Here is a 24,796-nt window from a genome sequence, read left to right as displayed (position 1 = left end):
TTAAATTTTTAAGAGAATTACATACAATGAATAGAATAATAAAATTATTATTGGCCCTTCCCCCTCCCCTTAACCCTTCCCCCCTTAACATCCCTGTCTAAAAAAAAGAAAGAAGAAAGAAAGAAGAATTGCCTGGATATCGGAGGATCCCCACATGCACCATGGAGTTCAAAATAACTTTAGTATATATCTTTATTTTTCCCCAAATAACTAATAATTTTATTTTCAAAGGACCTATATATTTAATCCTATCTTCTGTAGATAGGGGTGCCAAATTTTCAAAAAATATATCATATTCATTTTGTAAATTATAAGTAAGTTTTTCAAGTGGAATGCAGCTATATATTTCATTATTCCAACGGTCCATAGTTAAGTATGAATCTGATTTCCAAGTAACTGCAATAGCTTTTTGGCTACTGCCAATGCAATTTTTATAAATTTTTTCTGATATTTATTCAGTTCAGGTTTCGGTATTATCGCTTCAATATCACCTAATAAAAATAATGTTGGGCTATCTGGAAGTTGTATTCCAATAATTTGTTCCAGTAAGAGTCTTAGATTTATCCAAAAAGGTTGAATTTTAAAACAAGACCAAGTAGAATGTAAAAAAGTACCGATTTCTTGATTACATCGGAAACATTGGTCAGATAAATTTGGGTTTAATCTATTTATTTTTTGTGGTGTAATATATAATTGATGTAAAAAATTGTATTGTACTAATCTAAGTCGGACATTTATTGTATTTGTCATACTATCAAGACATAGTCTTGACCAATTTTTTTCATCAATTTTAATATTCAGATCAGTTTCCCATTTTTGTCTTGACTTATGAATTCCTGGTTTAATTGTCTGTTTTTGAATCAAATTATACATACAAGACGTAAATTTTTTAATTTTTCCTTTTTGAATTAGTTTCTATTTCATTAGGTTTTGGCATTAACATTGTTCGACCCAGTTTATCTCTTAAATAGGCCTTTAATTGAAAATAACAGAAAAGAGTGTTATTTGATATTTTATATTTATTCTTTAATTGATCAAATGACATCAATATACCTCCTTCAAAACAGTCACCTATATATCTGATCCCTTTTTGAAACCAGTTATATAAAAGTTGATTATCCATTGTAAAAGGAATAAGTCTATTTTGAATTAGGGTTCTCTTTGCTAATAAAGATTTCTTTATCTCATCATCCACATTTACCTTATTCCATAAATCGATCAAATGTTTTAATATAGGAGATTCTTTCTTTCCCCGTATCCATTTGGATTCCCACTTATATATAAAATCTTCTGGTATGTCTTCTTCTATCTTATCTAACTCTATTCTAATCCATGCCGGTTTTTCTTCATCAAAAGAAGATGCAATAAATCTAAGTTGATTTGCTTTATAATAATTCTTAAAATTTGGGAGTTGTAACCCTCCTAGGTCAAATTTACATGTCAATTTTTCCAACGATATTCTTGACATCTTACCTTTCCAAAGAAACTTCCTCACACATTTATTCAACTCTTGAAAAAACTTCTGGGGCAGTTGTGTTGGTAATGTTTGGAATAAATATTGTAATCTGGGAAATATATTCATCTTTACAGCATTACCTCTACCTACTAATGTTATTGGTAACATCATCCATTTATCAAGATCTTCTTGTATTTTTTTCAATAATGGCAAATAATTTAATTTATATAAATTCTTTATATCATTATCGACTCTTATACCTAAATATTTTATATCATTTGTTGGCCATCTAAATTGAGTTACTAATCAGCATTGACTATAATCTCCTTTAGTAAGGGGTAAAATTTCACTTTTATCCCAATTTACTTTATACCCTGATATTTTCCCATATTCTTCCAATCTGTAAGATAATTTATGCAACAAATGTAATGGGTTTGTTAAGTAAATCGGAACATCATCAGCAAATAAATTAATCTTATATTCCTCCTGGTTAAATCTGAAGCCCACAATGTCTGGATCCGTTCTAACTAATTCAGCTAATGGTTCTATCACCAATACAAATAGGGCAGGTGATAATGGACAGTAATCTTGTACATATATTGGTTGATTAATAATTTTTTGTTCGTAACTAATTACGGGTTACATGTAAATTGCAGACATTATTACACTATGTGATACATGCGGGCCTCCCTTAAACACAAAGTTAGACATCCTGTCTCATCCTTTGAATTAGTTTAATGTTCTGAAATTACAAAACGTAACAATATCCTTAAAATTTAGCTCAACACTAACAATTTTACAAGCATCTCTAATCTGCAACACGAATTCCAATTGGCATCACCTTCCAGCAATTAGAAATGGGGGCATAAACAGTGCAGAGTCCTGCGATTGCAACAGAACATGGAATGCAGAAAAAATTTCAAATCCTTAATATCTGACTTAAGAGGCAATGATGGGGGAGGTGAATATTATTTACAGGTGGAGACATAAAAGTTCAATGTTCAAAGTGAATTTATTATCAAAGTATATATCCCCATATACTACCCTGAGTTTCATTTCCTTGTAGGCATTCACAGTAGAACCAAGTAATACAACAGAATCCATGAAAAACTACACACAAACAACAAATAAATGTGCAAGAGAAGGCAAACTGTGCAAATACAAAATACAAATAATTATTATTAGTAAACATAAATAACCAATACTGAGAACGAGTCGTCGAGTGCTTGAAAGTCATGGTCATAGAAAAGTACAGCACAGAAACAGACCCTTCAGCCCATCTAGTCCATACTGAGCTATTTAAACTGACTATTCCCATCAACCTGCCCTGGGACTATAGCCCTCTGTACTTTAACCATCCATGTACCCATTCAAATGAAAATGAGTCCATAGGCTGTGGAATCAGTTCAGTGTTGAGGTGAGTGAATTAATTATTGGATATAGAACAACATCTATTGTTATTTTTTTAAAATTTAAGCATTTATACTGTCTTAAAGCATTTATATTGTCTTTAAGAACTAAGGGTATTATTCAGTTATCACCTTTGATACATTGAATATGACACTACACTTGAGGTTTCACTGCCTTCATTAAACAATAGATAACTCCATCTGTTTTCTTTTTATTCATTTGGGGATTTTGGTATCACTGGTAAGGTTAGAACTTGGACTCCATCTGTTTCTGATGGTCTTTATTTCTCATTTTGAGGTGTGATTATCAGGTGCAACTTAAAAGCACATGTCCATACCCTGAACTAACACAGACCTTCTGGGGAAGACACTGCCACATTGCTGATGGGTAAGGAATGCTGGGATTTAGACCCTGCATTGTTGAAGGAACAGCTTTAAATGTACAATTTAGAGGGGAACTTGCACACCATTGATGCCTTTATCTGTTGTGGTGGTGGACCTCATTGGGAGCTGTTGGCAGAGTAGTGTGGGCAATTAACTGAAATGCAAGTTTGTGAATGGTATACACTGTCGCCTATGTGTGCTGCTGTTTGAGGGAATGTTTCAAGGAACTGATAGGCCATCAGATTAAAGATTAGATTAGATTAGCTTCATTTGTCACACATTGAGTGAAACACTTTGTCTTTATTCTTTGGAGTGTAGAAGGTTGAGGGGGGACTTGATAGAGGTATTTAAAATAATGAGGGAGATAGATCGAGTTGACATGGATAGGCTTTTTCCATTGAGAGCAGGGGAGATTCAAACAAGGGGACATGATTTGAGAGTTAGGGGGCAAAAGTTTAAGGGTAACATGAGGGGGAATTTCTTTACTCAGAGAGTGGTAGCTGTGTGGAAGGAACTTCCAGTAGAAGTGGTAGAGGCAGGTTCGGTATTGTCATTTAAAGTAAAATTTGATAGGTATATGGACAGGAAAGGAATGGAGGGTTATGGGCTGAGTGTGGGCCAGTGAGACTAGGTCAGAGTAAGCGTTCAGCACGGACTAGAAGGACCGAGATGGCCTGTTTCCGTGCTGTAATTGTTATATGGTTATATGGTTTTATATGGTCTGCATCAAATCAAATTAGCAAGGACTCTGCTGGGCAGCCCACAAGTGTCACTACGATTCTGGCACCAACAGAGCTTGTCAACAACTCACTAACACTGACATTTCATCTTTGGAATGTGGGAGGAAACCAGAGCACCTAGCGGAAAACCAAATGGTCACAGGGAGAACGTACGAATTCCTGACAGGCAGTGGTGGGAATTGAACCCCGATCCTACAGCTACTGTGCTGCAATGGCGTTACACTATCTGCTGCGCCAGCCCATTCAAATGGGCTGCTTTGTCCCGCAGTACTGCATTCATTCAGGCAGGTGGAGCATATTCCATCTCTCTTTGGATTTGTACCTTGTATCATAGTGGAAAAGACCTGGGGTATTGAATCACCTACTGCACCATAATCAGTCCCAAAATTGCTAATTTGGCCCATGGTATCTATTGATGGTGGGAGTCCCAGTAAAGGTGATGTCAGTCAATGTCAAGGGTAACTAGTTGGAACTGGTGTTAAGCTGGGAATCTGAGAGTGATTGTTGCATGCACTTATCATCCCATATCTGAATGTTCTCTCCACTATATTGAATGCAGACTTGAACTGTTCCATTTATTGAAGAGGCACGACTAGAATGAAATGGCCTCGGAAAGCTGCAATACCAAAGTGTCTATGGATATTGCACCACTTAAAATGTTTTTATTCAAAAAAATCTATTTTCTTAACAAAGCAGATGAATTGGTGCATGGCTTTGAATAAACGGCAGTAATGTTGGCAGGAAACCCATGCCTGCTTCAGGACCCATTCAGGATCTAAGCCGTTACTGTTACAGATGGATTAATGATTTCAGAAGAAGAGGGATGTCTAAAGATCAAATCTGTAGATACACTATAAACAGTAAACCTGTCAGATTTTGTCTGTTCCAGAAAATTATGATTCATAATTATGCAAGATATTTGTATTTCACTCAAATAGACTTTAATAGATTAATCTACACCAGAAATAGCTTTAAAACAAGTAATAACAGCTTTAGTGTATGCTTACACCATTCAACTGTGACAATTACCTTCTCAAACAGCTGAGATGTGTAATTCTCATCAAAGAAACTTTCTGCGTCAGCATGTGTTCTCATTCTACCTGATGCACTCAGTCACTATTGTAAAACATTTATAATTCCCTTCCATCAGATACAATAGTGACAGTGAATGTTGTTTTATATTCATCAGAATATCTGTCACGTGCAAACAGCTGGCATACTGTGTCTTCCTTTCCAGAGTGAAGATCCTCAGCTTATCATCACATTTATCTACTAAAATCACAATTCATCTCAGAATATGCTGCTTCACATCCCAAAATACTTTTAAAGAATTCAGTGCTAAGAATTAATTTGTCATTTAGTTTTTTTTGTTTCATTATCCCATTCTGTATTGAGTAATCCCAGTTCATTTGGTTTAAAGCAGGGATGTTACTAGCATGGGTGGAGCATTGGTTGATCAGCAGAAAGCAAAGAGTGGGAATAAAGGGATCCTATTCTGGCTGGCTGCTGGTTACCAGTGGAGTTCCACAGGGGTCAGTTTTGGGACCCTTTTTTATGATGTACTTTTTACACTGCTTTTTAAGATGTACGTCAATAATTTGGACTATGGGATTAATGGATTTGTGGCTAAACTTGCCGATGGTTTTTAAATCGCAGCAAGAGGCGGAGAACAAAGAGGTAAAAGAAGCTCGGAGGGAAGCTGTTTCCTTTTAACTGATCGCAGCAAAGAGGCTAGACTGCTCAGGCGCATGAAAGTCCGCCTCTGAGATCAGCGGGGGAATTTAAAAAGCAAGCAGAGGCTGAGTACGAGCTTCATTCCAGATGAGATAAAGCCAGGTAAGCTCCTTTAATTAATCTAATTAGATTAGGAGTAGGAAATGGAGGCAGCAGTTAGGGCAGTTGAGTGCTCTGTTTGCAGTATGTGGGAGGTCAGGGTGAGCACAGCTGTCCCTGATGACTACACCTGCAAAAGGTTCATCCAGCTGCAGCTCCTGACAAACCGTGTTAGGGAACTGGAGCTGGAACTGGATGAACTTCGGATCATTCGGGAGCCAGAGGCAGAAATAGACAGGAGTTTCAGGGAGATAGTCACCCCTAGGAGTCAGGAGACAGGTAGTTGGGTGACTGTCAGGAGAGGGAAAGGGAATAGACAGGAAGAGCAGAGCACCCCTGTGGCCGTTCCCATCAACAATAAGTATACTGTTTTGGATACTGTTGGTGGGGTCGACCTACCAAGGACAAGTTGCAGTGGTTGCGTCTCTGGCACCGAGACTGGACCCTCAGCTCAGAAGGGAAGAAGGGAAAAGAGGAGAGCAGTAGTGATAGGGGATTCGATAGTTAGGGGGACAAATAGGAGGTTCTGTGGAAGAGATCGAGAATCCCGGATGGCCTGTTGCCTCCCTAGTGCCAGGGTGCGCGATATCTCGGATCGAGTTCTCAGTATTCTCAAGAGGGAGGGTGAGCAACCAGATGTCGTGGTCCATGTAGGAACCAATGACATGGGTAGGAAGAGTGAGAAGGTCCTGAAAGGTGAGTTTAGGGAGATAGGTGCCAAGTTAAAGGACAGGACCTCCAGGATAGCAATCTCAGGATTGCTAGTAGTGCCCCGTGCAGCTGGGTTTAGAAATAGTAAGATAGTGCAGATCAACACGTGACTGAAGACATGGAGCAGGAGGGAGGGCTTCAGATTTATAGATAATTGGGCAGTTTTCCAGGGAAGGTGGGACCTGTTCCGGCGGGACGGTTTACATCTGAACTGGTGGGGGACAAATATTCTTGCAGGTAGGTTTGCTAGAGAGGCTGCAGTGGATTTAAACTAGATACGAGGGGAGAGGGGAACCATAGTGTAGGAACAGATGTATGAGAGAAGGAAGAAAAAGAAGACAATAGAGTTCTTTGTACTGTCAGAGATAATCAGAGAGGAAGAGGTGGAGAATTTCTTAAATACATTTATTTTAATGCTAGGAGCATTGTAAGAAAGGTGGATGAACTTAGAGCATGGATTGATACCTGGAAATATGATGTTGCAGCTATTAGTGAAACATGGTTGCAGGAGGGGTGTGATTGGCAATTAAATATTCCTGGATTTCGTTGCTTCAGGTGTGATAGAATCGGAGGGACAAGAGGGGGAGGTGTTGCGTTGCTTGTCAGAGAAAATATTAGGGCGGTGCTCTGGCAGGGTAGATTAGAGGGATCGTCTAGGGAGACTATTTGGGTGGAATTGAGGAATGGGAAAGGTGTAGTAACACTTACAGGGGTGTATTATAGACCACCTAATGGGGAGTGAAAATTGGAGGAGCAAATTTGCAAGGAGAAGGCAGATATTTGTAGTAAGCACAGGGTTGTGATTGTGGGAGATTTTAATTTTCCACACATAGACTGGGAAGCCCATACTGTAAAAGGGATGGATGGTTTGGAGTTTGTAAAATGTGTGCAGGATAGTTTTTTGCAGCAATACATAGAGGTACCAACTAGAGAAGGGGCAGTGTTGGATCTTCTGTTAGGAAATGAAATAGGTCAGGTGACGGAGGTATGTGTTGGGGAGCACTTCGGGTCCAGTGATCACAATGCCATTAGTTTCAATATAATTATGGAGAAGGATAGGACTGGATCCAGGGTTGAGATTTTTGATTGGAGAAAAGTTAACTTTGAGGAGATGCGAAAGGATTTAGGAGTGGATTGGGACAGTTTGTTTTATGGGAAGGATGTAATAGAGAAATGGAGGTCATTTAAAGGTGAAATTTTGAGGGTACAGAATCTTTATGTTCCTATTAGGTTGAAAGGAAAGGTTAAAAGTTTGAGAGAGCCATTGTTTTCAAGGGATATTGAAAACTTGGTTAGGGAAAAGAGAGATACCTACAATAAATATAGGCAGCATGGAGTAAATGAGGTGATCGAGGAATATAAAGAATGTAAAAAGAATCTTAAGAAAGAAATTAGAAAAGCTAAAAGAAGATACAAGGTTGCTTTGGCAAGTAAGGTGAAAATAAATCCGAAGGGTTTCTACAGTTATATTAATAGCAAAAGGATAGTGAGGGATAAAATTGGTCCTTCAGAGAATCAGAGTGCACAGCTATGTGTGGGGCCTAAAGAGATGGGGGAGACTTTGAACAATTTTTTTTCTTTGGTATTCACTAAGGAGAAGGATATTGAATTGTGTAAGGTAAGGGAAACAAGTAGGGAAGTTATGGAAACTATGACAATTAAAGACGAGGAAGTACTGGCACTTTAAAGGAATATAAAATTGGGTAAATCTCCGGATCCTGACAGGATATTCCCTAGGACCTACAGAGAGGTTAGTGTAGAAATAGCGGGGGCTCTGACAGAAATATTTCAAATGTCATTAGAAACAGGGATGGTGCTGGAGGATGGCGTATTGCTCATGTGGTTCTATTGTTTAAAAAGGGTTCGAAGAGTAAACCTAGCAATTATAGGCCTGTCAGTTTGATGTCAGTGGTGGGTAAATTAATGGAAAGTATTCTTAGAAATGGTATATATAATTATCTGGATAGACAGGGTCTGATTAGGAACAGTCAACATGGATTTGTGCGTGGAAAGTCATGTTTGACAAATCTTATTGAATTTTTTTGAAGAGGTTACGAGGAAACTTGACGAGGGTAAAGCAGTGAATGTTGTCTATATGGACTTCAGTAAGGCCTTTGACAAGGTTCCGCATGGAAGGTTAGTGAGGAAGGATCAATTGTTAGGTATTAATATTGAAGCAGTAAAATGGATTCAACAGTGGCTGGATGGGAGATGCCAGAGAGTAGTGGTGGATAACTGTTTGTCAGGTTGCAGGCCGGTGACTAGTGGTGTGCCTCAGGGATCTGTACTGGGTCAATGTAGTTTGTCATATACATTAATGATCTGGATGATGGGATGGTAAATCGGATTAGTAAGTATGCAGATGATACTAAGGTAGGTGGCGTTGTGGATAATGAAGTAGATTTTCAAAGTTTGCAGAGAGATTTAGGCCATTTAGAAGAGTGGGCTTAGCAATGGCAGATGGAGTTTAATGCTGATAAGTGTGAGGTGCTACATTTTGGTAGGAATAATCCAAATAGAACATACATGGTAAATAGTAGGGCATTGAAGAATGCAGTAGAACAGAGTGATCTAGGAATAATGGTGCATAGTTCCCTGAAGGTGGAATCTCATATGGATAGGGTGGTGAAGAAAGCTTTTGGTATGTTGGCCTTTATAAATCGAAGCATTGAGTATAGGAGTTGGGATGTAATGTAAAAATTGCACAAGGCATTGGTAAGGCTGAATTTGGAGTATTGTGTACAGTTCTGGTCACCGAATTATAGGAAAGATGTCAACAAAATAGAGAGAGTACAGAGAAGATTTACTAGAATGTTACCTGGGTTTCAGCACCTAGGTTACAGGGAAAGATTGAACAAGCTAGGTCTTTATTCTTTGGCGCATAGAAGGTTGAGGAGGGACTGATAAAGGTATTTAAAATTATGAGGGGGATAGATAGAGTTGACGTGGATAGGCTTTTTCCATTGAGAGTAGGGGAGATTCAAACAAGAGGACATGAGTTGGGACTTTGGGGGCAAAAGTTTAAGGGTAACATGAGGGGGAATTTCTTTACTCAGAGAGTGGTAGCTGTGTGGAATGAGCTTCCAGTAGAAGTGGTAAAGGCAGGTTCGGTATTGTCACTTAAAGTAAAATTGGATAGGCATATGGACAGGAAAGGAATGGAGGGTTATGGGCTGAGTGCAGGTCAATGGAATTAGGTGAAAGTAAGCGTTCAGCACAGACTAGAAGGGCCGAGATGGTCTGTTTCTGTGCTGTAATTGTTATATGGTTATTATATGATACAAAGATAGGTGGAGGAGCAGGTAGTGTTGAGGAAACTGATAGCCTGCAGAGAGACTTAGATAGTTTAGAGGAATGGGCAAAGTAGCAGCAAATGAAAGACAATGTTGGAAAATGTCATGCACATTGGTGGAAGAAATAAAGGTGGAGAGAGAATTCAAAACGCAGAGATGCAAAAGGACTTGAGTCCTTGTTCAGGGTTTCCTAAAGGTTAACCTCCAGGTTGAGTTGGTGGTGAAGATGGTGAATGCAATATTGGCATTCATTTCTAGAGGTATAGAATATAACAGCAGGGATGTGATGTTGAGGCTCTATAAAGGCACTGGTGAGACCACACTTGGGAGTATTGTATGTATTTAGGGCTCCTTATTTTAGAAAGGATATACTGACATTGGAGAGGGTTCAGAGAAGATTCTTGAGAATGAGTCCAGGAATGAAAGGGTTACCGTATGAGGAATGTCCGGCAGCTCTTGGGCTGTGTTCCCTGGAGTTCAGGAGAATGTGGGGGGGGGGGGGGGCGGGGGATCTCATAGAAACATTCTCGATATTAAAAGGCATTTTTATTATTAAGTGCAATCGTGAACAATAGCCAGATCAGAAATGCTGATCAAGTCAACTAGTTCCCAAAGAGAACTCCGATAGGCCAATGAGATGGTTCACTGCTGCTCAGTGATAGAACACAAAAGAAAAATCATTTGTACAATGAAGAAACATTAAAAATAGAAATACTGGAGTCATGATGATCATGATGAAGTCTGCTGGAGAGAGACTTTTATACACATGCTGTCCTCCATAATTCAGAGAGATTGAAGGATAAGGTTACAGGGTGACAAAACGTGGCAGGAATACTTGGAACAAAAAACTAATCCCTACTGGGAGAAAACAGCACCTGTTCTTTCCGCAATGTTCTCCAGCAGTTTAAGGACTAAGTCCAGCCGGAACATAACTCACAAGTGCTCTTGAAAGTCAGGCCTGAACAGATTAGATATGGCAAAGTTATTTCCCCTGGTAGGGGAGTCTAGGACAAGAGGGCACAACTTGAGGATTTAAGGATGTCCTTTTAGAACTGAGATGCGGAGAGATTACTTTAGTCAGAGCGTGGTAAGTCTGTAAAATTTGTTGCCACGAGTGGTTGTGGAGGCCAAGTCATTGGGTGCATTTAAGGCAGAGATACATAGGTTCTTGATTAGTCAGGGGATCAAAGGATATGCGGAGAAGGCAAGGGAGTTGGGATGACTGGAAGAATTGGATCAGCCATGATTGAATGGCAGAACAGGCTTGATGGGCTGAATGGCCTACTTCTGCTCCTAAATCTTATGGTCTTATGATATTGAGCGATTTGTTTAAAAAAGGTTCAAGCTTACAGTAGATTTCAAGTTCCAATGCGTAATGGAACAAAACTAATAAGTATTCCTTATTTTGCTTAAAATGCAGGAGAAATCCATTAGAAGATAGAACAGTGCAGCACAATACAGGCCCTTCAGCCCATAATGCTCTGCTGACCTTTTAACCTGCTCTAAGATCAACCATTCCCACATAGAGCTTCATTTTTCTTTTTCCAAGTGCCCATTTAAGAGTTTTTTTTTAATGTCCCGAATATATTGTCCTTTACCACAACACCTGGCAGTGTGTTCTGTGCACCTACCACTCTCTCTGTAGCTCATACAATGTTGCCCCCAAAACTCCCCTCTAATTGCCTTAAAATCATGACCCTTCATATCAGCCATTTAACTCCACCATGGACAGTCCCAATCCCAGCTGCAAAAGGAGGAGGGCTGGGCTTGAGGCTAGCAACCCCATCCAGTACAAACCCAGGGCTACAGAAATGCCAAGAGAAGCTCCAGAGATCTCATTCTTGGGAAAGAAAGGATCTTTGAAGATGGGCGACACCTAGTGATAACTTGAAAGACTGGCCTGGTACAGAGGCAAGCTGCTGTTGGCAGCCTATGCCCAAGCATAGAGGCGATGGGAAGAAGAGGAAGAGGCAGAAGAAGAAGAATTAGCCGTTTCCGCTCTCAGAAAAGTCTCTGGCTGTCCGCTCTATATATGCCTCTTATCATCTTGTACATCTCCTTCAAGTCATTTCTCATCCTCTTTCATTCCAAAAAGAAAAGCCCCCATTCAATCCATCCTCATTAGATATGCTCTCTAAATCTAGGCAGCATTCTGGTAAAAATCCTCGGTACTGTCTCTAAAGCTTCCAATCTTTCTAATAATGAACTGAATACAATACTCCAAGTGTGATATAACCAGGGTTTAATAGAGCTGCAACATTACCTTGTGGTTCTTGGACTCATATATTTTGTATTGAATAATCATATTTCAATTGGTTCAATGCCAGGATATTGAGTAATTTGTTTAAAAGAAATGTTCTGGCATACTTTACAGAGTGGAAAGAAACTGATAAATATTCATTATTCTGCTCAATTCAGGCCAAATGCATGAACTTATCTCATTGAACAACTGTAAAATGAGGTGTCTGCCAAAAGGCTTATTTGATAGCACTCATGCAACTGATGGTGGTAAGCTCAAGATGTGATCCAAAGACTTGTGCGCTGAACTCTAAGGCTGGCAGTTCAGGTCAACTCCTTTGAATGAAGTGGTAAACCAAGCTTCCTGGTAGGCATAAGAAGTTCCTTAGCAGACAGACACACACAAAATTCTGGAGGAACTCATGTCAGGCAGCATCTATGGGGGAGGATAAACAGTCGATGTCTAAGGCTGAGGCCCTTCATCAGGACTGAAAAGGAAGGGGGAAGGTCAGATTATGAAGCGAGGGGAGAGGAAGGAGTAAAAACTGGAAGGTGATAGATCAAGGTAGGTGAGGGGGAAGGTGGGTGGGTGGTGGGATGAAGTAAGAAGCTAAGAGATGATAGGTAGAAAAGATAAATAGCTGGAGAAGAAGGAATCTTATTGGAGAGGAGATGGACCATGCGAGAAAGGGAAAGAGGAGGGGCATCGGGGGAGGTGACATGAAGGTGAGGAGAAGACAAGAGGTATGAGGGGAGCCAGAGTGGGGAAGCAAAGAAGAGGGGAGGGGTTAGCTCCACTCCGCAATCCCATCTCACCGGGCTCATATTTATCCCTTAATTATTATGATAGATAATTTGTTTACTCTCATGTTGTTGTGAAAGGCAGCTTGTTCAATGTATATTTTTTGCGATGTCACACACATGGTAACATTTACTGCTCTTCAAAAAAGTACTTCATTCCAATAATGAGAGATCAGGATGACAAGGGCAGGAAAGAATGCAAACTTTTTTTTCCAAGAAGAAGCTATTAGTGTGCATTTGCAGAATTCAACTCTGCTGATTCTTAAACTTTTAAATGCTCATTGTAAACTGAGATGGGGGTAAGGTTGACTCGCTGAGATAACTGAAAGGCTTGCTGGATTGTTTCGGAGGAGAGTTCAAAACCAGCCACATGGATTTGGGTTTGACGTCACAGAGTGGGCAAGGAGAGCAGCGCCGAAGGCTCTGAAAATGTTGTTTCACAAGAACCATGTTGCTTTGTGTTTTCTATTACTGGCCAGCCTTTCAATTTGCAGACTTGCAATTCCCCATTTTCTGCTGTGGGAATTGATTGCATATCGTGGGATTTTCAGTCCAGTCTTAGCTTTGCAATGATTTAACCAGAATGTTTTTATAATAATTATTAAAAACTTGGATTATATCCCTCTTCCATCTTTTCCAAAGAGTACTCCAAAAGCATAATAAGGCAGATATGAAGTATTCCCAGAATTTTGTGTTTTCTTGCCCCCAACCCCAATCCCCATGGTTGTTTCCCACTGAGAGGGGTGAGGCACAGTGAAAAATTCATATAAAACGAATCTTTTTCCATTCCACAGCAAAATTATATTCTCAAAATTGGTCTGCAACTTGCTTATCTTTCTGACATGGGATTGTCCTTCCATGAATTCCGTTCTAGCAAAAAAAAATGTCATTCTGAGAGTTTTCATCAGATCAGGATGGAGATCCACTCTCACCATGACCTTCTTATGACAATTACAGGTGGGCAATAATTGTTACCAACAGTTACTAATTATTTGACCAATATTAGGAGCCCTCCTAGAGTACTGGGCGACTTTCCTCCCTTCACTCCCGATGGCAAAGGCAAAATTTCCCTCATCCCTTAGCCAATTATTCAACAGAACTGCAACATTCCCACATTTGCTTACAGAAAGTTTGAAACAAATTCAGCATGAAGACTACATTGATGTGATCATTTACTGTGTCTAATTATTAGTTGTTACCAACTGGGTCACTATGATGTTGGTTAAGTACTGAGTGTATACAGACTACAGCAAATGGGTCCAAATTAATTTTGATAGATGTAACATATATTGTTGTTACTGAGATTTGATTAAGTTAAAATATGTTTGTTAAATTTAGTAACTAATTAAATTCATTACCTAATCAAATGCAGCCATTTAGTAAATTATTAAATGGTGTCACATTGTATTATTTGTAAAGTGCATACAGTAGTTTATGGGGATATGCAGTTTGTAAATAAACTCTGCAGTTGTTACAATGAAACTGGAATTTGCTCTTTCCAAAATTTCCAATGAAATACAATTGAAGTTTGTAGAAATTTTTGCTTTTCCTTCTGGATGTTGGCTTCTTGATGACATTCTAATTACCATCCTCTTCTGATATTTTTTTTCTCAAACACTGATTTGAGAAAAAAAATATCTGAGAGCACATGTTAAAGATCTTGAATTCTGATGAGGACATTTCCAATCTACTGCCACAGCTCTGGTGAATGCTTAGTGGAATCCACTGGAAGGAACACTAATTTGCTAATATAAGGGGGCATAACTTTAAGGTGATTGGAGGAAAGTATAGGAAAGATGTCAAAGGTAAATATTTCTACACAGGGAGTGGTGGGTTCATGGAACACTCTGCTAAGGTTGGTAGTAGTGGCAGATACATTAGGGGCATTTAAGTAACTCTTAGATAGGTATATGGATGACAGAAAAATGGAGGGATATGCAGGAGGCACAGGTTAGATTGACAGAATGGATTAAAAGGCATAACACTGTGGGCCAAAGTGCCTGACTTGTACTGTTATCGGTTCAATATATGAACTGAGACCAAGGCTATGGGCCTACTCCAGCTGCTGAACTGAGATCAAGGCTATGGGCCTGCTCTGGCTAATGAACTGAGACCAAGGCTATGGGTCTGCTCTGGCTGTTGAACTGAGACCAAGGCTATGGGCCTGCTCTGGCTGCTGAACTGAGACCAAGGCTGTGGGCCTGCTCTGGCTGCTGAACTGAGACCAAGGCTATGGGCCTACTAAGGCTGCTCCAGGCTCCAGTCCATGGGCTCAATTTGGTTCAGAATGCTTTTGCTTGCTTTTATTGTCTGCATGATCTGTGTTTTTTTTTTCTCTTTCTCTGCGCATTGGGTGTTGGGTTTATTTCAGGCTTCTTGCTTTGTGGCTGCTTGTAAGCAGATGAACCTTAAAGCTGTATAATTTATACAATCTTGGATAATAACAGTACTTTGAACTATTAGGAACAGAAATAGGAATAGGCCATTCAGTCCTATTCCTTCAATAAGTTCATGATTGATCATTTTCCTCAGTACCACTTCCCCACATTCAGCCCGTATTCTTTGATTCCTTTCAATTTCCAAAAACCCGTCTCTCTGCTCTCAATATCCTCAGTCACTGAGTTTCCACTGGCTTTTAGGTGGAGAATTCTGAAGACTCACTATCAGTGGCTAAAGAAATTTCTTTTCATGTTTGGCTTGAGTGGCTGATCTTTTATTGTGAGACCATTCCTGGTTCACAAAAATTAGCTTTATTTGTCACACATACATCAAAATATCAAAACATTCAGTGAAACTTATGAGTCTCCATACAAATGTCTCCATGCTACCAGCACCAACATAGCTTACCCACAATTCACTCACCCTAACTCTAAAGCAAACGTGCCACTTGTTTTCCTAGCTGCTTGCTTAAGTTGCATCTAGGCTTTCACTGTGTATGTGTACAAGGATGCCAAAGTCCCTCAGAACACAAAGCCTTCCAGTATATTTGGCATAGATTATGACTTCACAGCTTTGAATATATTGATTTTTCCCATTCACTTGGAATCACAGTTTCTATGGCATGAAAACAGGCATTGGCCTAACTCATCGATGTCAATTGGCTGTGTTGCCTTGAGAGCTAAATCCATCTGTTTGTGTTTGGTCCACAGCCCTCCAAACCTCTCTTATCCATGTACTATTCTAGATGACTTTTAAATATTTATTACGTACCTGCCTCAAACACTATTTCAGGTAAATAATTTCAAATATGAACCAGCCTTTATGGGAAAATTTGCCCCAGATGTCCCTTTCAAGCTTTTGGCCTCTGCTGTTAAACCTCCAGCTTTTGTGCTTGGCCTGTTTTAAGGAGATGCGGAGATCCTGAAGTCTCTCTGCACCTCCTTGAAGCTAACATTGCTACCAGGCTTAGTAAAATGAATGCCACCGATGCTTACTGAAACCATTTCTCTGTGAGTTGCAGTTATCATAAAAATTTGGAGCAAATGCACTCTCCATAAATAAATCAGCCATATTCTTGTAATGTTTATGTGCAATATAGCAAGTAAGGATGCGGTGACTATCCAACCATGGTCATGCATCAATTCAATTTAGCATACACTTAATTACTCTGGGAATTTTATAAACATAATGAGCAATTTAATTCTTCACTGAATTATGTGCACCGGCATATCAGTATCATATGTGCTCCTGTAAAAAAATTCTTATATATTTCAAATGGAGAAAAATTCTGCACACTGGCATAATGCTTTTCTGAGGGTTCACTCTGATGAATGGAATTGTAACACCAAGGCCTCCTGATGAAGGGTCTCGGGCTAAAAACCTCGACTGTTTACTCTTTTCCATAGATGCCACCTGACCTGTTGAGTTCCTCCAGCATGTTGTGTGTCTTGCTAGTACTGGAAAAACCCATCAGGTCTGTGGGAAGAGAAACAGAGCTTAACGTTTCAGATTGAAGACCCTTTGTTCGAAAAGGGAAGAAGATTAAAGGAGCACACCAGCAGAACCTCTTGTGTTTTTGAGAAGACAAAAGAAGCTTGTTACGGGAGGGTGGGGAAAGGGGGTGATGACTCTGATGGGGTAAAACTGGCATGACCAATGGAGCAAAATCTGTACAAGGTTAACTTATCAATGAATTAACCTGGGAGCAGTTAGAGAGTGAACACCCTGGCAAAAGGACGTAGGATTTGCAAAGTGCAGAGCCTGAAGACAGGCCTGGCAGGTCAGCCCAACAACACCTTTCCTTCCAAGAGGGGAAAAGAAATGAAAAAGAGGGGATAAAGAAACAACAAACAAGCTGATCCAGTCAGACAAACGATACAGAAAGAAATCAGGTTACCTGAAGTTGTAAAATTTAATGTTTAGTACAATTATTTTTCTTCCATTTCTTTTTTCAGATCAAGGTGCACAGAATCCTGCCTCGTTGCTCATGGTGCAATCGCTAACTGATCCCTTTTTGTTTGAAGTTGCAGCCAGATAAATATCACGTGCTTTTCATTGCTTAGAAGACTTACCATTTTGGACATCTAGAACATGGTGTATGTTGAGTGACCAGCCTCCCATGTTTGAAGAGTCCAATTCGTAGCCTTGTAGAACAGCAGTTCTCTTTTCCCAGAGGATGAGGTCGAGGCAGGACTCGTACTCGTAGCCGACAGAAACTGTGTAGAAAGATTATATCATTACTGGGTGGCAAGAATGAATGTTTTCAATCAAAATGCATCAGGGTTAAAAGGAATGTGATCACAAGAAACTGCAGAGAGTTGTGGACACAGCACAGCACATCACAGAAACCAGCCTTCCCTCTGTCCAGAATTCCTACTGCCACGGTGACCAAATACTGATACTGATCATAATCAGATGTCCCACCCACCCTTGTCCCATCAGGCAGAAGATACAAAAGTCTGAAAACACGTATTGTTGGGCTCAGGGACATCATCCGGCTGTTATCAGACTTTCGAACAGACTACTTGTATGATGAAATGGAATATCAACCTCACAATCAAACTCGTTCTGATTTTGCACTTTATCGTTTACCTGCACTGCACTTTGTGGCTTTTACACTTCATCCTTCATTGTTACTGTTTACTGTACCTCAGTGCACCGTGTAGTGATTTGATCTGCATGAACAATATTCAAGACAAGCTTTTCACTGGGTCTTGGTACGTGTGACAACAATAAATCAATACCACAGTCAAACAGGTCCCTTGGCCTAACTCATCCATGCCAACCATGACCTTGTGACACACATCTATCTAAACAAAGGATTCCCCATGCACTCCTCATTTAATGGCAGGGGTCAATGGCATAAAAAAAGGTTGGGAACCCCTGATTTAAACCTTTCAAATCCACTTACTTATCCAAATGCCTTTTAAGTGTTCGTAGTTCTTCCGTACAAAACTTGTGTGAGCCCAAGTAGATAGGTAAAAGTGAGTTGGATTCAGCACTCTGCATCTATCACTTGTTGGCCAGAAGCAGGAGCACTTGGCTGGTGTCAAGGAGTAACTAAGTTCTACAGCACAGAAACAAGACTTTCAGCACTCACTGTACCTATCCACACCAATTTCATTTAGCTGAATTAGGTCCATAGTCTTCCAAACCTTGATAGTTCAAAAACATGGAAACCCAAAAAGAAGCAAGCTAATATTACTGAAAGAGGAATCAAGTTACCTTAACTTGAAGAATTTAATATTGGGTTGCAACATGCCCAGAAAGAAGATGAGGTGCTGTTTCGCAAGCCTGTGCTGGGCTTCACCATGACAGGAGTCCACAGACCAACAGGTCAGGGTGGGAGTAGGAGGCAGACAACATGCAGATCAAAGGCAGGTGTTCCACTAAGCAATTACCAAATCTGCAGCTGGTTCCTCCAATGCAGAGGAGGGCAGCGCTTTATAATCAACAGAGGTGCATATTAACTGGGCACTTCCTGGAAACCAGAGGTCCACGAGCCAGTAATCATTGGAGGATCAGAGATGGAGAGGGTCAGTAACCTTAAATTCCTGGATGTCACTATCTCAGAGTACCTTTCCTGGAGCAATCATATAAATACAGTTGCAAAGAAAGCACAACAGCGTCACTACTTTCATAGGAGTCAACTGAGATTTGGCATGTTATCGAAAACCTTGGCAAGCTTCTGTAGATGTGCGGTGGGAAGAGTACTGACTGGCTGCATCACAGCCTGGTATAGGAGCACCAATGCCTTTGAGTGGAAAAACCCTACAAAAGGTAATTGATTCAGCCCAGTGCATCACAGGTAAAACCCACCCAAACATTGAGCACATTTACATGAAACATTGCTGTAGAAAAGCAGCATCCATCGTCAAAATCCTCACCACCCAGGCCATGCTCTTTTCTCGCTGCTGCCATCAAGGTATGAGTGCCTCAGGACTCACACCACCATGTTCAAGAACAGTTACTACCCCTCAACCCCAGGCTCTTGAACAAAAGGGGATAACTTCACTCATTTAAGAATGCTTTTATCTTGTTATTTCATGCTCATTACTTATTGCTATTTATTTATATCTGTTTTTCCACAATTTGTTGCCCATTGATCCTGTTTACAGTTACTGTTCTATAATTTGCTAAGTTTGCCTGCAGAAAAAGAATCTCAGGGCTGTATATGGTGACATGTATGTCCCCTGACAATAAATTTTACTTTGGCTTTGAGATGGAATACATTAGCACTCCAACTAGAGGCAGAAACTTTGAACATATGTAATTGCACACCTTGTAGGTAGACGACCATAAAACATAGCACCAGGGTTAGGCCATTCGGCTCATCAAGTCTGCTTCATCATGCCTGATTTATTATCCCTCTCAACCCCATTCTCCTGCCTTTTCCCTGTAACTTTTGACACTCTTACTTTATCAAGGAATTATCAACCTCCGCTTTAAATGACCTGGCCTCCACAGCTACCTGTACAATTAATTCCACATATTTAAAATCCTCCAGCTAAAGAAATTACTCCTCATCTCTGTTTCAAAGGGAGTTCCTTTCATTCTGATGCCAAGACCCTGCCACTACAGAAAATACTTATTTTTATTGCAGGCATGAGAATTTACAGACAAAAGGTTAGACCAGAGAAGATGGAGTGGTCTTTGGAACAAACAAGGTTTATGGGGAGATTTGTCGAAGATCTATTATATCGTGACTCTTATCAGATGGGGTAAATAGGCATTTCCTGTTTGAGAATGATTCAAAGACCAGAGGACACAGATTTAATTTTTGAAGAAAAAGTGCATTTGGGATGAGGAAATTCACTTTTCCACGGTGGTTATGATCTAAAACACACTGCCTATTAAGGAAGTAGTGGCTATCAGCATTTTCAGAGGGGATTTGAACAGGCAGTTGAGAAAAAAAAATCGTAGGACTGCTGGAAGCACAGGGTCTATATATATATAGTTCTGCAAAGAGCCATTGGATGGGTCAATTGGTTCCCTTGCCTTCTATGAAAACTGTGTGTGTGTGTGTGTGTGTGTGTGTGTGTGTGTGTGTGTGTGTGTGTGTGTGTGTGTGTGTGTGTGTGTGTGTGTGTGTCTTTTCATATTGAAATGCTGCACCTAATGTGTGCCTTCAGAAACTCTTTACAATTTTGGACTCAGCAGTTAAAGAACACTTAATTTAAGAAGACTGTTTAAAAACAAGTCTCCTCAGAGATCTTGCAGAGACTTATTTCTTGTAGTTCATGCCATTAATTAACAAGAATGATAAAATCAACCCTTTTACTAAGCATCAGGTATTGCTGCAGGGATCTTGGGACCCTGATAATAGTATCTAGCCTGGTTCCTGCGAATCTGCTGAGCAGAACCAATCTCTTCAAACCAAGAGAGGGCAAGCATGTGTTTCAGACTGCGCGAGCTTAAATGCTTTCTGCCAAGGTGGAAGCAGGTGCATAATAAGTGGAACCAGTACTGGTGGGAAGAGTAAATGGGCCACTGTGTCCAGCACAACTGGCTGTGGAGGTTATAAAGGAGAAATTCACTGAGTTTGAATCAGGCAAATAGGAGCTTTATGCAGTAGCTCTTCTATGTTGAGAGGTTTGTAGAAATTATGAAATCCCCAGCTCAAATAAAAACATTAATAATTACTTTTAAATTCTGCTGAAAAAATATTAATGGGTATGGGGAAAATACTGTCCACAATCCACAACCCCATTAAGGGGTTATGTGAATTCCTATGTGAATTCCTGCAGCATCTGACAACCCTGAGAACGTTGTCTCGGGGCTGACGTCAGAACAGCATTCAAGAAAGTGAACCCTCAAAAGGCATCAAACTCTGATGGTGTATTTGGCAGGTTCCTTCACTAGTCAACAAAAGCTTCAAAATTTCAAAACCTAGGCCTTCGGACCTCCCTCTGCAACTGCACTCTTGACTTCCTCATTGGGAGAGCATTGTCAATGTGTCTCCTTCTTCCTTACAATCAACGCAAGCGCTCCTTAAAGATCATGCTTAGCCCACTGTTCTTCTTTCTCTATCCCCATGACTGTGTGGCTAGGCACAGCACAAATGCCATCTAGAAAATTGCAGATGACGCCACTGTTGGTAGCAGAAACTCAATTGACAATGAGGATGCCTACAGGAACAAGATGGATTTGCTGGTTGAGTGGTGTCGCAGCAACAACCTCACACTCAATGTCATCAAGACTAAAACACTGCTTGTCAACCTCAACACAGACCAGTCCTTATTTAAGTGTCTGTCAGAAGTGGAAAGGGTGTGCAGTATCAATTTCCTGGGAGTCAACATCTCCGAGGGTCTTTCTTATGCTCAGCACACTGATGCAATCGTGAATAAGGCACACCGTAGTTCTACTTTATTCAGAATTTCAGATTTGGTGTGTCACCAAGGGCTCCTGTAAACTTCTACAGATGTACGGTAGAGAGGATTCTGAAAGACAACTGTTCACTTCCCTCCATAGATGCTGCTTAACCTGCTGAGCTCCTCTAGCATTTTGTGTGTGTTGCTCTCAAATTCTTATGGGTTCTTAACATTCATTAACTTATACAGAAAGTAACTGATTATGAAAATCGTTGAGGGCAGTATCAAGCTTGTCTGTATTAACACACCCTTGAATAATTTGCCAGGAATCACTGGTCTTGATACCACACTGTCCAATCTCATGGGATTGTATCTTTGGAAATGGGAGAGGTGAACCTGAGATATACCTGGGTGAAACTTTAAACTTACCGACTGCCTCGGATAAACCGTAGACCTTTTGATTGTAGGCGTCAGTTTTGTCCCATATGAAGGTGTAAGACAGGTTTGGTGATGCTGGGAACCACTTCTGGAAGAGTCGACCCACCACAGCCACCATCAAGTGCACCTTCATCAAGTTGAAAGGCACCGTACTCTGGGTCATTGTAATTTTCAGAACTGGCTTATAGCCCGCCGCTCGGGAACTTAAGTAAGTGAGCTTCAGGTCCGTGCCTGGAATCTCCGTCTCTTCGTGAAGCACCTGCCATTACACCAGAGGCAGAGTCAGAGAAAGAGAGAAAATTGTCGAGAGAAAGAGAGACTTCATTTACAGCTGCAGCAGAGGCCATGACAATACCAACAACCTTCGGGGAGATATTAACAAAAAAAAAATCACTTATTTCATTTCAACTGTGATTTCTCCTGGGCAACCATTAACAACACTTCATTAGGCAGGGCAGATGGGGCCATGAATATGGAATGGGAAATTTGATTGAAGGTTGAACCTAGTGCCTCGAAGTTTAGAGCAGCGCAGACCCCAGGTGTGCAAATGTAAGCCAAGTAATCAAAATATGTTCTAATGCCAAGGTAATGTGATGATTCTACATGTTCGATGATGAATGTGATGCATCGTGGAGCAGAGGGATTTGGCCAGAGCCCACTGTTGTTCCACTGTTGGTGATGGTAAATGGCGAGAGCTTGGACTAATTACTGAGAGAAAGAAGTGATGCTGGAAAAGGAGATCAGAATACTTTGCGTTCTTACTAATGAGGAACCATTATGTGTTGCTACTAGCGGTTTTGTATTTGAGATAACAAGGAATTCGGGGCACCACCTTTACCCAGAGAGGTGATATACGTACATGATTCTGAAGGGAATGAAAAATGATGCTGATAGTGCAAGATGGTGTGAGGTACAAATACCAGCACAGACTGCTATGGTCAAATGAACCAGGAACTGGAGTGTGGGATTCAACCTTAAGTTCTCTTTCGGCCAGCATCAATATAACAGTCTGAATGGCCTCAATTTGAACTGTAAATTGCATACTATCAGGCCAGTATAAAATCAACTGCGAACTTCCTCATTTTCTATTTCTCGGACCCTCTCTAGTTGCTTGCATGCCAGTGATGGGGAGTGTGCCAGACAGGATTATGCTACACCCTGGCTGGCCTTCTTTCACCCTTCCCTTCATTTACTTGCAAACCTACAAACACAGGTTGTGTGTACTCAGTGGCTGCCATGGTTTAATGAATCATAGAGAGGGACAGCACAGAAGGAGGTCACTTAGGCTTTCATACCCATGCTAGTTTAAAGCAAACTTTCTGTTAAATTCCACATTCCAGCTCTTAGTTTCTAGCTATCTGCTTTCTGGGTCTTCAAGGACTCATTTAGGTGTTTTTAAGTGCAATGCAAATTGAATCATCTTCATAGGACTGACCCTTCAATAGTGTGAAGTGCCAGACCGTAGCTGTTAAGTGTGCAAAGGTGTTGAGAAGAGCAAATGAAGAAGAATGGAGAAAATAGACCATAAAATGTGCTGAGTTAGGCCATTCAGCCCATCAAGTCTGCTCTGCCATATGATCATGACTGATTTATTATCCCTCAACCCTAATCCTTCTGCCTTCTCTTTGTAGTCTTTGATGCCCATATTAATTAATTAAGAATCCATCAACCTCAAGTGCTTGAGAAACGGGTATAATACAATGAAAATGGTTGATTCGACACAGCAACCAATGCTCTGAATACACTGACATTGCTCATTGCTTTCATTACCAAGTAAAGAGGATGCAAGACTTTATACCTACCTGTGTCTCAGGAATAATGGGACTCTGCGATGGAGATGTGCGGAAGAAGGTAGAGAGAGGGGAAGCCAAGATATCAGGATTCGGCCTCACGAATCCACTCAGATCACAGCTGGGAATCTCGTTCTCCTCCTTCTTCATGATCATGGTGTCCATCACGTAGAAGACATTCCAAGGAATCCACACGGTATGATGCCGGGTGATGAATGGGACACGTTCAAAGCACAGGGTGAGGGAGGCTCCACCATTTGCCATCAAATCAAACCTGATTAGAAGAATTAGAGCAGAAAGATCACTATCACTTGAAGCATTAAAATTACAGAACTATGTTTTACCTTCAATATCATTTTTCCTTTAAAGAACTGAAAACAGATAATCATGGGAATACTCAACAGGTCAGTGTTCTTGGAAAACCAAGGTTAACCCTACATAGCTACATGGTTTGCAAAGGCTACAGTGGATATGGAGAGGATGTCTCCTATTTTGGGGGAAGCATAGGACCAGAGGACACAACCTCAGAATAGACTGACATCCATTTAAAGAAGAGGTGAGATGGAATTTCTTTCACCATAGGGTAATGAATCTGTGAAATACATTGCCATAGGCGGCTCTGGAGAACAGGCCATTGGGTATACTTAAAGCGAAGGTTGATAGGTTCTTTGTTAGTCAGGGTGTCAAAAGTTATGGGAAAATGAGGCAGGAGAATGATGTTGAGAGGGATAATAAATCAGCCATAATGGAATGGCAGAATAGGAACAATGGTCTGAATGGCCTAATTTTGCTTCTATGTCTAATGGTCTAATACACCAGGTCAACTACCAGTCATCAGGAATGCAAAAAGCTGGAAAGCTAACAAGTTTTAAGGAAGTTTGAGCAGAGAGAAGGACTCAAAAGAAAATTCTGTGTGAAGGCTGATCAGGAAGAATGAATATGATGAGATTTAT

The 24,796-nt window shown here is 40.4% G+C and overlaps 1 protein-coding gene across 5 annotated transcripts in view; it reads right to left on the bottom strand.

Annotated features, from left to right (window-relative positions):
* The window catches only part of tenm3 (teneurin transmembrane protein 3), a 1,636,378-nt gene that overhangs the window by 57,123 nt on the left and 1,554,459 nt on the right, over positions 1 to 24,796 (bottom strand). For all 5 annotated transcript variants that reach the window (XM_059974311.1, XM_059974313.1, XM_059974312.1 and 2 more), the window contains 3 exons: positions 23,856 to 24,117; positions 22,045 to 22,312; positions 17,377 to 17,520 (listed from right to left, as the gene is read on the bottom strand). In XM_059974311.1, coding sequence (XP_059830294.1) covers positions 17,377 to 17,520; positions 22,045 to 22,312; positions 23,856 to 24,117 — 674 coding nt within the window. The remainder of the gene's footprint in view (positions 1 to 17,376; positions 17,521 to 22,044; positions 22,313 to 23,855; positions 24,118 to 24,796) is intronic.

This window comes from Hypanus sabinus, chromosome 7 (genome assembly GCF_030144855.1).
Source record: "Hypanus sabinus isolate sHypSab1 chromosome 7, sHypSab1.hap1, whole genome shotgun sequence".
In the NCBI taxonomy this organism is placed as follows: Eukaryota; Metazoa; Chordata; class Chondrichthyes; order Myliobatiformes; family Dasyatidae; genus Hypanus; species Hypanus sabinus.
Note: the sequence above shows the minus strand (reverse complement) of the source record. Positions and strands in the feature narration are given on the sequence as shown.